Raw genomic sequence first — 13,211 nt, forward strand, 5'->3', positions numbered from 1 at the left:
GCTGACTGTAAATGGTTTTTATACATAAGCCCAAACATTTTATTTTTGACCTAAGTTTTACATACTATACAAGCCTTTCCTCTCATTTGCCTATTCTTCATTTTTAACCATAGAGCTAATCCTGTTCACCCAGAATGAATTGGTGAGTGAAAAATGGTAACCAAGAAAGAATACTTCCTCTGAATAGTAGACAAGAGGGAGTAGGGAAGCACCTGGAAAACCAGAGAACTTATCAGTACAGGGTATGGTAGCCTAAAGTCATCACAGCTATGACAGCTACCCTTCACCTGTACAATGTTGACTTCTTGGGTCGAGACTCAAAAAGAAATAACTGTTCCTGGAGGACAGGTACCCTCTGATACATTATGTATTAGAAAAATACTTACATATTTTTTGGTTCAAAAGCTGTTACTGAATAACCCAAGAAACATGGCAACAAATGCAAAAAATGCACATTGCCCAAAATACCAGCACCTAAAACATTTGGATTTTTTCCCTTTCAATATCTATGGCTATCCCTTCCCACCTAAACTCCTAGAGTAGCTTAGTCCCCAGGTTTCTAACAGCCCCCGATTCCATTTCATTTTGTTATCCATTTTAATCTGCATGTTCATCTGGGGTCTTTTTGGCTTGGAAACGTTCAACAGCTACTCAGCACAGATAAGAAAAGTTGGTACCTCCTGGATTGTCATTCGAAGCCCTATAAAGTTTGATCATAGCCTACCTTTCTAATCATGCCTTTGCTTCCTTTTGCTATGAGTCTCTTTTCTCCATCTGGCACTCTGGCACTCTGGTACTGGTTCCATAGAGCAATCCAACAGCCTCCTTCATCTCTGCTCAGGAAAACCTCTTTCTCCTTCTTCACTCAACACACAGGTAATGTCTTCCCCAGATGCCTCGGCACATCCAAACTTTTCCCCAAACTCAAGATCTAGTTCACATTACCCTCTAATTTTCTCTCCTTCTTTTGAATCCATATAGCATTTGACACAAGGACCATTATTTGCCACACAAAGTGAGAGACAGGGAGATCATATAATCCAAACCCTTCATTTGCCACATTAAGATCATTTCTGTATCTTTTATATACAGTTCCCATCATATACCTTTTCATACATCCCATAATAACCTCAGTAAATATTTAGTTAATTTATTAGGTGATACTTTAATAAATGTGCCTTCCTCAAATGCACCATAGATCCGCAGATAATCCCTTTGGTGGAAGAGGGTGATAAGAGAAGCAGGGCACTTTGACAGGGTCGTATAAAAATCATGTATAAAAATACTGTTTTCAGTTACCAGCTAATTTTGGCAGACGTGGCTGATCCTCCTCACATCAGGGAACTTCAGAGAGAGTGATGAGATTCTCAAATGAGGGGAGCTTAAGTGTGGGGTAAGATGTTTGTTTCATATGTTCTTGGGTTTTTGTGTTTTGTTTTGTTTTGTTTTAATTGAGAATATGATGCTATTTGCTTGTGCTAAAGGTCATTTTGGTTTCAACTCCATCAAAATGAAACCCACAACAAAAGTACCATGTCAACATGCCATATGCTTTCCAGAAGCTGGCCTGACTTTAATTGTTTTATTCATTTCTGGAGCATATATCATTTATAAGTATGGGGCAACTCAAAGTGCTTCCAATATGCCTTTTCCCTGAGTAATATCACATCTGATTATTTTCTATAAGTCTTATACAGAGTAACATCTAAATAGAGTAACATCTTATCTAGATCTAACATGTGTGTACAGATCACATACATACAAATAAAGACATTTTGTAACATTCAACACTGTCAAAATAACTGCAGATTTTACAGACAGTACTTGTGAGCACATTGCTATGAGGCACTTAAATGTCTTAAAAATGTTACTTTCAAAGTGTTACTCCTGTAAATCACTCTAATAAGAATTTAAGTGTCATTTTAATGCTACAAATCAAGAATCTACTACTCTGGAGCAAAGACTTAAAAGACACAGTTTTCTTAATTGAATTATATTTAATTGAAGTGATTTGAATATATTCCTATGAGTGTACTTGACAGATACCAGAAACAAAACATAACATTCCTACCTTGTGTCTGTTTCTTGTTCACGGCATTATCAGCTTTATGTCGTTTCTAAAGTTTAAAAGCAAAAACAAAAAGTGGATGAGATTCATTAAACAAAATAGCACCTATAACAAAAGAAAGATTTCTTTTAACTTGTTTCTCAAAGCTTTTAACCTTTCACCGCCATATTAATTTTATATGTATGCCCGGGGTGTGGTGATGGGAACAATCAGAGGGTATGCAGGAATCTGAAAACTGAAAGTGCCATCCATACGATTTCTGATGCTGTTCCTCTTCTGAGCATACAGGTGTGCTGTCTTCAGAAAGATCTTACATTTATCATACAGGTAAAACTAAAATTTTAATGGACTAGAAAAGATGGAACCGAAAGGCTGATTTAGTCTTTTGCTTAAATAACTTACTTGAAAAAGAAGATGGCCCCAGAGGATTATCTATAATAACCACCATTTAATAATGTACTGAAATATTTTCAATTTCTTATGAAATTCATTCTCTCATTAAGCTGAGTACATCATCTATAATTTAATGACATGCTGATGTCTGTCAATGACTCAAACCAAATACATCTACCAACTGCCGAGTCGCTTCTACCCACTGCTCCCCAATAGCCCACTCCCTCACCATCGTAAATCATGCAATCTCACTCCCCTTCCTCCCAAAACACACACAAAATTAAAAGGTAAAGAAGTGAGTCTAAGTCCAGGTGAGTAAGTTTGAAGATTTTATAGCAGTCAGAAAGAGAAAGGGAAGATGAGTGGAAAGCTGAGCCTGGAGATGCTATCTGCTCTCCAGCTCAACTAGAGGTTTTCCACGGCTTCCTTCTAAACTTACGGCATTGAGTATAAACATCAGCCTCTGCTGACCTTGCAGAAAAGTGTTGAGTGTAAATAACTCTGAGCTCAAAGCTGCTATCACATAATGTCTGGGGTCAGACTGAGCTGCACATACCTGACTGTAAGGTGGGTTGGCGCGAACGTAACAAATGAGTTCCTAAGTTCCCCGTGGGAGAAGAAACATGGCTTTTAGAATCACAGGGCACAAATCAAAACACTTTTCCAGAGAAAAGGCTGGGCTTGTAGATTAGCACCCCAAGACACAGTGGCGCTCACGAAGACTGGCATAATAGCTGGCACTGTGAACTCAGTTCATCTGAACAATCAGCCACTGAACTGCACAAAATGTAAATAGGGCATTCAGAACGCCTCTGCAGAAGGCTTGTTGGAATGCTTCTTGCCATATGCAGGAACACACAACAATTCTTTCTCATAATAAAACACTAATAAAAGTCTAATCATGCAGACATTCAATAGGCAAATGATTGCTTCCAAAAGTAAACACATGATTTGCCAGCGAATGTTCCTTTTTTTTTTTCTTTTCTTTTTTTTTTTTTTCTTTTTAGGGCCACACCTGCAGCATAGGGAAGTTCCCAGGCTAGGGGTCTAGTTGGAGCTATGGCTGCCTATGCAGCAACTCGGGATCCAAGCCGAGTCTGCGACCTACACCACAGCTCATGGCAACACCCGATCCTTAACCCACTCAAGCCACGGATAGAACCTGCAACCTCATGGCTCCTAGTCAGATTCGTTTCTGCTGTGCCACATGGGACCTCCTTGCCAGCCAATGTTCTTTAAAAAATTTTTTTTAAGTTCTGTTAAATTTGTAGCATCAGTAGAGAATATTTTATGATGGATAAAACTCTTAAAATACTTACTCTTCTTTTGGTTAGTAAAGATCTTAAGAAAATTAGGAAGTAACCCCAAACAAGTTTCGGTCCAAAATAAAAGTCCCAGGCAAATTTAGATATTTGAAGGTGTTGCAATTATTTCTAAAGCAACACACATCTAGGACAGACAATGGTTAGATTTCCGATGGAAGGAGACAAATAAAAACTAATGAATGAAACATTCCACTTAAACTGGAAATTTAATCTTAGTGAAACTTCAGAAGATCCTAAGCATTACTTTCCATCAGCACAGAATTCTTATTCAAGAGCTTCTTATCCTTCCTCAACCTGCCCACCACAGAATAAATTAGGTTACTTGTCAAGAAATAACTGTTGAACATACCTAAGGATCAGACTCAGGTAGATCCTAATCTTATCATTCAAAAAGAAAGTATCTTTGTATCTGAAAGAGATTATTATTTCTTCTAAAACTAATAGTTCAGAAAAAAAATTACATGGCTCTGCTCTGAGTTCAAATGCCTCTACTGTCCTACAATCAGAATTTATTTAATATCAATAAAAGCTAGTAAATTATTTAATATTATCAATATTTGATTGACAGTACTCCAATAAACTCTACTGTATAAAGAGTGCCTTGAACTTGATGGTACTTAATTATGTAGTACGGACCATCCCCTCCTTCTGGGAACCCCTCCCTCCCCAGGTATATTTTAAGACCTCATTTCCCAGATGTTTATCGGCACCTTGGCCCTTCTTCTATCTCTCAGTGATGGAGTCCCTCAAGACTTACTCCCTGCCCTCTCAATGTCTCACACTATACTCTCTTAGCTCATTTCTAGCTGCCATTTCCATGAAAACCATCACCTATATATACATATCAGCAAAGACTCTCATCTGAGCTGCAAACAGTTACAGCCTCCTTGACAGTTCCCTCTGGGGGTCTCAAAGGCATCTCAAACTATGTCCAAAAGGCAATCATGGCTTTATCTCCCAAGACATGGTACTGTCTCAGACATGGAACTATATACCACCGCCTGCACAAACCAGGAACCTGAGAGTCATTAGCATCTTCTCTCCCTTTCACTCCCATCCAATCCATTTCTTCATTCAATAAATGTTTACAAAACACTACTCTACAGTCAGGCTGTTCCTGTTGCTAACACAGCAAGGAAAAGAGACAGAAACTCCTGCTCCCATGGAACTTACATTCTAGAGGTGGGAGATAAAACATTAATAAGTAGGGTATGTAGCATGTCAGATGGTGGTAAATCTTGTCAATTTCACTAAGTATATGTTGAATTCATTTTTCCATATTTCTTGATCTTTACAATACCACTTAGTCTAAGATATCTTCATGATTTCCTAACAACAACTACCAAAATCCTCTGTTTTCCTTCTGACTTATTTTCATACGTTAGTCAAAAAGATCTTTGGATGATGACAATACAGTTAACATTTATTCAGCACTAGCTATACACTAGGCACTGCTCTAAGGACTTCAGTGCATCATTTAATTTTCATAATAGCTGGTGTATATTCTTGATTAATGTCTGTCCCCTGTACTAGATTGCAATCTCTATTCTGGCTACTCACAGGCATATTCCTAGGATTTGATTCCTAAACACTATAGACTTTAAACAATTTTTTGTTTTATAATGAAGAAAGCTAGCAATGTTTCAGTTGTTTGCATTAACAAGTGTACAGCAAAGAAGGTAGGTTTTTAATGGTAAATATGATCAAGTCAACAATCTTGGCTCTTACCATAAGAATTGCATTTGACACGATGCAGCTTTATTATTTTATTTTATTTGTTTGTTTGTTTGGTCTTTTGAGGGCCGTGCCTGCAGTATATAGAGGTTCCCAGGCTAGGGGTCAAATTGGAGCTGTAGCTGCTGGCCTACGCCAGAGCCACAGCAACGCCAGATCCAAGCCACGTCTGCAACCTACATCACAGCTCACAGCAACGCCAGATTCTTAACCCACTGAGTGAGGCCAGGGATCAAACCCGCAACCTCACGGTTCCTAGTCGGATTTGTTTCCGTTGCACCATGATGGGAACTCCAATGCAGCTTTTTAAAAAAAAAAAAAAAAAAAACAAAAAAAAAACCTAAGATTTTCTAACAATTCGGTGTTTTCAGGTAAGCATGTATGTCATTTGTTACACACAAAAATAGGAATTCATATTATGTTAAGAAGTCCAAGGCATCAAGAGTTAAAATGTACTGGGATGTGTGAGTCCTAGGTATCTCAACTGGAGATAATTCTTAGTATTTTATTATAAAATTTTTAAAAAGGTTGTTGAACAGAGTATAAAGGAAGGTTTACTAGAATGTAAACTCTGTTTCATTCATGGTTGCAAGAGTGGTAGACATTACTTATATTCTCCTAAATCTAGTTCTCCTCTATATCCATGGACACTGAGATCATACCTCCCTCTTGTCATGTCACTGGTTCTAATACATCTATAAGCAGATGTGATATGTACAATCTCTGGGCCAAAGTGCAGAAGAAGTGAGACCTCCATTCCTTCTCTTCCTCCGTCATGGCAACCATCGATATTCCACTAAGCAGAGCCACCCCTAAGTGACTATAGGAATAATGGTGCCTCCGCCCTTCCTTCCCCTGCAGTGTCTTTGCATACACAAAAAATAAACTTACGTTTAAGCCACTAACACTTGGGACATGATTATTACTGCAGTAAAAGTTTAAAGTATCATAACACATATCCTAACGAATGTCTAGTACCTAAGTACTGCTTCATGCATCTTTGTTGAATGAATGAACAATTATATAGATTAATTATAATTACTGATAAAGACATTCTTTGTCCAACTACCTAAACTATTTGATTTTTTCCTTTTTTTAGGGAGTAACACTTTAAATTTTCTATCACTTTATATGTTGATATAAGTGTCTGGGGAAGTCATTCTTACAGAATATTTTTAGTCAATATCTTCATCCTGATTTTATTGGAAAATTACTTTCCATGATACTCTTATCACCCACAATACTCTTACTACATCCTTCAGGAACTGCCTGATTAGCTGCTGCTTTATAATAGTTCCTAATTATTACCATGCCAAAAAGAGTTCTATAAAAAACAAATTTCTTGGATACCTTTTTATTTACCATGTATTTTCATAGAGAGAGATACTAGAAACTATAGCTAGAGAGCTTATAGTTTTGCTGGGAAAAGAAAAGAAAAAGGAAAGGCAGCTTAGAACAGTGATTATAAGGCAGGGCTCTGGAGCTAAACCGTCTTGTTTGAGTTCTGACCACCCCAGTTATTGGCTCTGTGACTTTGGGCAAGTTGCCTTACCCCCTTGGCTTCCTCTCCCTCATCTGTAAAATAGGGATAATATCAATAACCCTTTAAAGACTTTTTATAAGATTTAATAAATGAGAAAGGCAGAGAGCAAATAGATAGAACCCAGAAGCTCAATAAATGTCATTAAAATTGTTGGTGATGCATCATGATACAGAGGAAGAGCACTGGGTGGGATGGAATTCTGATTCCATCGATTTCTTACCCATGTTAAAAGGCTTCTTGAAGCCTCAGCTTTCTCATCTTTAAAATGAGGCCAAAATCTAACTTTTGAAGTTACTGAAGGGCTTAAGTGGAAACAAAAATTGCCAAAACAATAGCACAATGCCTAGCAAATAGATGCTCAATGAAAATTAGGTTAAAGAGACACAACTGTAGTAAAGGCTACTCCTTAAGGACTGCCAAGTGCAAGTAGAATTTAAAGGATGCTAGTCTGTGTGCAGTGATACAGGTGAAAAGAGAGTCCCCTGAGTTTTCAGCTGGTGGTCCCTGGCAAGTATGCCATTTCTCGAAAGGACTATGATGTTTTACACACATGCACACACACACCTATTTGTACCCCTGTTTTTACTTGGATGTTTTTGAGACTGATGGTCTACATGGTCGGCGGACCCATTTCCTAACAGGCCCAGTGATGTTACAGCTCATGTGATCTTCATGAGATGCCAACTTGACTCTTTATAAGAATAGCATCAATGTTTGTGCAACTTCAAATTGGAGCTTTCTAAAGAATGCCTCAGCCCTTCCTCGTCTTCCCATCTGACCTGCCTAAGGCTTGCCAGAAGCTCATTTCAGACAGGCATTGTATTTAAAGGGTATAGAAAAAATATACATAAGCTTTTCAACTAAAGTAGTTAATGTAATGGTAAAACAAAGGAGAAAGAAAAGCCTGAATTTATTTTGGGCAACTGGCTTTATAAAGGACAAACTGACTTCCCCTTTTCTCTGCTACTACAGAATAACAAAAACAGCAAAAGGCTGTTACTTTCTCTTACCAAAATAAAAGGAAACTTAGAACTACAAAAATAAGATGAAAAGGCATCAAAGGCATTTTATAAGGTGAAAATTAGGGCATATAAATTAAAAAATAAAAAATACTCTTCACATTTAGGTAACTTAAAATAATCTTCAAATTGAAAATTGAGTATAATTAAAAATAATGTTCAAATTATGGTTTTTTCCCCAAGCTAATGACTACAGTCAATAATTTATTTCATTAAATTTATTTTATTACAAAGGTACAAATGCAAGCGGACACTCCGACAAGCATTCTGTAATATCAGTCTTTTAGGAATCAAGGGGAATTAACTCCAGGGATGGGAGCATATTTTACATACTTTTAAGTTGAATGGGTGTTTTACTTTTTAAACTTGCTTTATTAATTTAATTTTTTTCCGCTGTACAGCATGGGGACCAAGTTACTCTTACATGTATACATTTTTTCCCCCACCCTTTGTTCTGTTGCAATATAAGTATCTAGACATAGTTCTCAATGAACAAAAAAAAAAAAAAAAAAAAAAAAAAAAAAAAAAAAAAAAAAATATAGACATAGTTCTCAATGCTACTCAGCAGATCTCCTTGTAAATCCTGAATGGCTGTTTTAAATAGCCAGTGTCAAGAATTAAACAACTTAAGAAGGGACTGGTATTTTAAAAATACGAATATATAATAAGAGTAACATTTATGTATGAAAAAAATACTTACGATGTCTTCTATGATCTCTTTGATAGCTGCCACAGCTAAAATAAATAAGAGAGGAACCAGTGTTGTGTATCGACCTGTTGGTGATACGTCAGGTATTTGCTGTTTGAAGGGGGAAAAAAAAAGGAAGAGAAATTCGGTAAGAACTAGAAAGTTTATAATACATTTAAAAACAACACAGTCTTGGTGCTTCTAAATAGGCATCATTGATTGTACCACCTTGGCAGGTTAACACTGGGTGAGGCCATTTGTTTGTAGCTAATAAGCCGCTAAAAGAATAGGTTATTAGCTTCATGGAAAGTGGTTGTACGTACAACTAACACCTACAAAGGGGACTGGTTAACTAAATTACAGTGTGTCCATATAATAAAATTTTACACAACCATTAAGAGCGATATTTTAGAAGCACAATGAATCACATGGGAAAAAATCCACGTTTTTATATGCATAAAGCCGGTGATAAGACATGGATACTCCACCATCCTCTTTTTTGTAAACTACGTCCACTGACAATGCTTGGGATAAAAGAAAAAGACCAGAAGGATACACACCCAATTTTTTTCTTTTTTAGGGCCACACCTGAGGCATATGGAAATTCCCAGGCTAGGGGCTGAATGAGAGCTGCAGCTGCAGGCCTACACCACAGCCACGGCAACACTGGATCTGAGTTGCATCTGTGACCAATGCCACAGCCTTAACCAGATGAGCCAGGCCAGGGAATGAACCCATATCCTCACAGAGACAATGTGAGGTCCTTTAACTGTTGAGCCACAACAGGAACTCCTACTTTTTAATAAAATAGAATTTTTTTTCTGATGACAACTAACCCAAATACAAAACAAAAAAGTTTTAAAGTGGCAACTCTCATATTCTAAGCTTCAGAATTGACAATATCACTGTTACTGAAATATGTTAATATTTTAAAAAGTCCTATCCCCCTTCACCACCCAAAGTGAACTGTCCTTGCCATATCAAATTGACAGAATGCTTAAAAATAAGCAGATAAAAACGAATCCAAAGGCTTGAGGAGGTAGAGTATTCAGACATGGCTTATAGCAGGTGCCAGAAAGGCCCGTCCAAACCAGCTCAGCTGTGTTTAGATAAGCGTCAGAAGACTGGACATGGGCTTAACAAACACATTGATTAATATCTGGACACATGACTTTGAGCTAAGGTTTTACAGTGTGACTTTACCTGAAGCAGTGCAATAAAGAGAAAAAACGAATTAGCAGCTCTTCTGAACTGAGAGTAGAGAAATCTTGGAAGGAATGTGATTATGTTGTATTTTGCAGTGCTAGAAAACAAAAATGGAAAGTAGCATAAAACTTAATTACTCCATAAGCAGCACCCACATTTACAGAATCCCGTCATCACTACATAAAAAAAAAATTAGATGATGAACAACTGCCCTCTGCTTCCAATGGGGGGACTAATGCAAACGGTCATCAATCTCAATGAAAAAGAGTGAAAGGAACCATCTCAATGGTAAAGTTTAATTTTTGCATAACACTTTTGTTCTCTTTGGCCAATCATCTTGTTATCATTATTAGCAAAGAAGAGCAACTCTAGTTAAGACGGTGTATACTATGTTAATAGAAAATAAAATCTTGCCAAACAATTGGCAATTTGACTGGGCCAGAAGCGTGACAGAGAGACGGCTTCCCTGGATAACTTCAGAGAAATGGGGAGTTTTCTGGGGTTTTGCTTGAATTTTTTTTCATGGCGCCACCAGAAACTTAACTAGGACTCCACACTAAACATACCAGATGTGTCCTCTGCCAGGAGGCTAACACCATTTAGGTCTCAGAAAACATCCAATCTCCCCCTTGTTAATGAAATAGAAAGGAGACCAAAGGGACACATGCCACACTCCCAAGCTCAGAAAAGTTACTCTAGCATTTGAAGGTGTAAATATTACTTTTAAATGGTCGTTTCGCAAATCTAGGAATTTGTCTCTGGAAAATCCCCGGGCTGACCCGGGGTGGGGGCAAGAGGTGGTTGACTTGGTTCTGGAGACCACTTCGTGGCGAGTGCTTATAACAGCGCTACTTTTACGTTATGGTTGGAATGAAAACATGACAGTGAAATAATTCTGACAGCCCCCCATTCCTCAACAGCATACTCAATTCTGCAAGCAGCAAAAGCCAATCATGAAAGACTATTTAATTAACACAAGGGAGTTCTAAGTGAAGAACTGCAAAGACCTCTTTCCAAATATTAAAACTTATGCATCAAAAACAAGAGTTTGTGGTTCTATTAACGAGTTTAAGACAAAGGCACTTAGCCACGACCAGATTTCGTTATTCAGATAACTATGTACAGAATTGGTAGATCCTGGGTGCTTAGCCTTTCTACGTCTTCCTGCTTCTAGATTCTTCTTAACATCTCCTTTGGGGCTAGAAGATGGATAAACAGCTGGTTCACACTGCCTGCAGTGAGCTCTCACCTAGTCAACTGATTTAACTGCAATCTCCTTGCAAGCATTTTCATTTGGGCTGGGCAGAGGAGACGCCCTACCGAGTTCTGCCTTGACCGCTAGTCCCAACGCATTCTTTGGTCGTTCCTACCTGACATGGTTATTGCAGAATTTTGTCAGCTGCGGCTGGTTGATGAATATGGTCCTCACTTCTTCCTGGTCAGCCAGGGAAGTCTTCTCTGACACATCATCTGTCTTCTCATAACCTTAGAGAGATACAGTTCCTTACTTGAGAAGAAATGCTTCATGTTAATCATCCAGACCAAAGCCACATGTCCTAACTATCCCAGCACCTAACATCTGTTCCAAGCTATATGCTTCCCTCTTACTGCTGTTTTGTTTGTTCTAACAAAAAGAAAAAATCCCCACATCTAACATGTCTACTAAATTTGAAAGGCAGGAGTTCCCGTCATGGCGCAGTGGTCAATGAATCTGACTAGGAACCATGAGGTTGCGGGTTCAATTCCTGGCCTTGCTCAGTGGGTTAAGGATCCGGCGTTGCCGTGAGCTGTGGTGTAGGGCGCAGATGTGGCTTGGATCCTGTGTTGCTGTGGCTCTGGTGTAGGCTGGTGGCTATGGCTCCAATTAGACCCCTAGCCTGGGAAGCTCCATATGCCACGGGTGTGGCCCTAGAAAAAAATGCAAAAAAAAAAGATAAATTTGAAAGGCAGCCTTTTATAATGTGAGACAAAGAATGTATATATGTATGTGTGACTGGCTCACTTTGCTGTACAGTAGGAAATTGACAGAACACTGTAAACCAACTATAATGGAAAAAAATCATTTTAAAAAAAGGCAGCCTTTAAGAGTCATGTAAAAACTGACCCCTTTCAAAAACAGTGACATTCATTTTTAATTTGTAATCTTTTCCCCATAAATATTCAACTTCTTTCCTTCTGTTACATGAAGATATGTCCATAAGTCACACAAAAATTTTAAATGGTTTACATTACAGTTTGAGACAAGGCGAACAAGACAGAGGTGATTACAATATATTCTGAAATATTCAGCATACCATTTAATGCTTTTCTTTTTTTTGATAAAGACAGAAAAAGATAAACATTAAGGTTTAAATAGACAATCACCACAATGATCTAACTCCCTAGGATCATCTTCATATTCCTAGTGATTAGGACTTAGGTTCACAAGTGAATTTTATGTTTCTTAAGATCATTTCAAGTCACCTCACAATCACAGAAACAATGCCAACAGACACAATTCTATTTGCAATTTCAATGGGGTAACACCATGCTGTCATGTTGACAACACATTTAAAAATACACACAGGTTCTAGAAGAACAGAAAAAAATGAGTCTGCTTCTTTTACCATCTAGTAAGAACTAAGACTGGATTAAATCGGTCCCTTACCCCTTTGCTAGAAAGAATCACTGACACCACTTAATCACAAATACCCACTTCTCTTTCTGCCAGCCAGTGCCAACTCCTCCCAAAGACCTGCCAACAGGGGCCGCTTCTGAAGCAGTCTCCAGGGCTAACATCAGTGAACCTTCCCTCTGCTCCCAAAGGCCTCTGCACCCACCCCTTCCCCCCATCCCTTGAGTCAGTCCCCAGCCAGAACCGGAATTCCCTGGGCCAGAGCTGCCACATTACTTATCTTCTACCACCAGTACCAACAAACAGCAGGTACTCAATGAATGTTTGCTGAATAAATAAAAACCAGGTGACAAAGGAGTGATTATGTGGCTTTTTCTTTTTTTCTTTCTTTTTTTTTTTTTTTGAGGGCAAGCAAATGCATCTCCACCAACAATGACACAATGACAGCCAAGTGCTGGTAACAAATTGCACAATGAAAGCTTGTCTCTGGGATTTTGTTACTCCATGAAACCAGAAGGGCTTCCACCAAGGGGGGGAGACATGAGCAAAGGGACCAGGAGGGTGAGCATCAGTGTGACGCAAACAGGGCCAATGCTGCTGCAGAAGACACGAAAGGCAAAG

The 13,211-nt window shown here is 38.3% G+C and overlaps 1 protein-coding gene across 1 annotated transcript in view; it reads right to left on the minus strand.

Moving 5' to 3' along the window:
• The window catches only part of ATP8A1 (ATPase phospholipid transporting 8A1), a 252,807-nt gene that overhangs the window by 207,813 nt on the left and 31,783 nt on the right, over positions 1 to 13,211 (minus strand). The window contains 4 exon segments of the mRNA XM_021101159.1: positions 2,072 to 2,117; positions 8,783 to 8,881; positions 9,974 to 10,073; positions 11,347 to 11,461. Coding sequence (XP_020956818.1) covers positions 2,072 to 2,117; positions 8,783 to 8,881; positions 9,974 to 10,073; positions 11,347 to 11,461 — 360 coding nt within the window.

Source organism: Sus scrofa, chromosome 8 (genome assembly GCF_000003025.6).
Source record: "Sus scrofa isolate TJ Tabasco breed Duroc chromosome 8, Sscrofa11.1, whole genome shotgun sequence".
In the NCBI taxonomy this organism is placed as follows: domain Eukaryota; kingdom Metazoa; phylum Chordata; class Mammalia; order Artiodactyla; family Suidae; genus Sus; species Sus scrofa.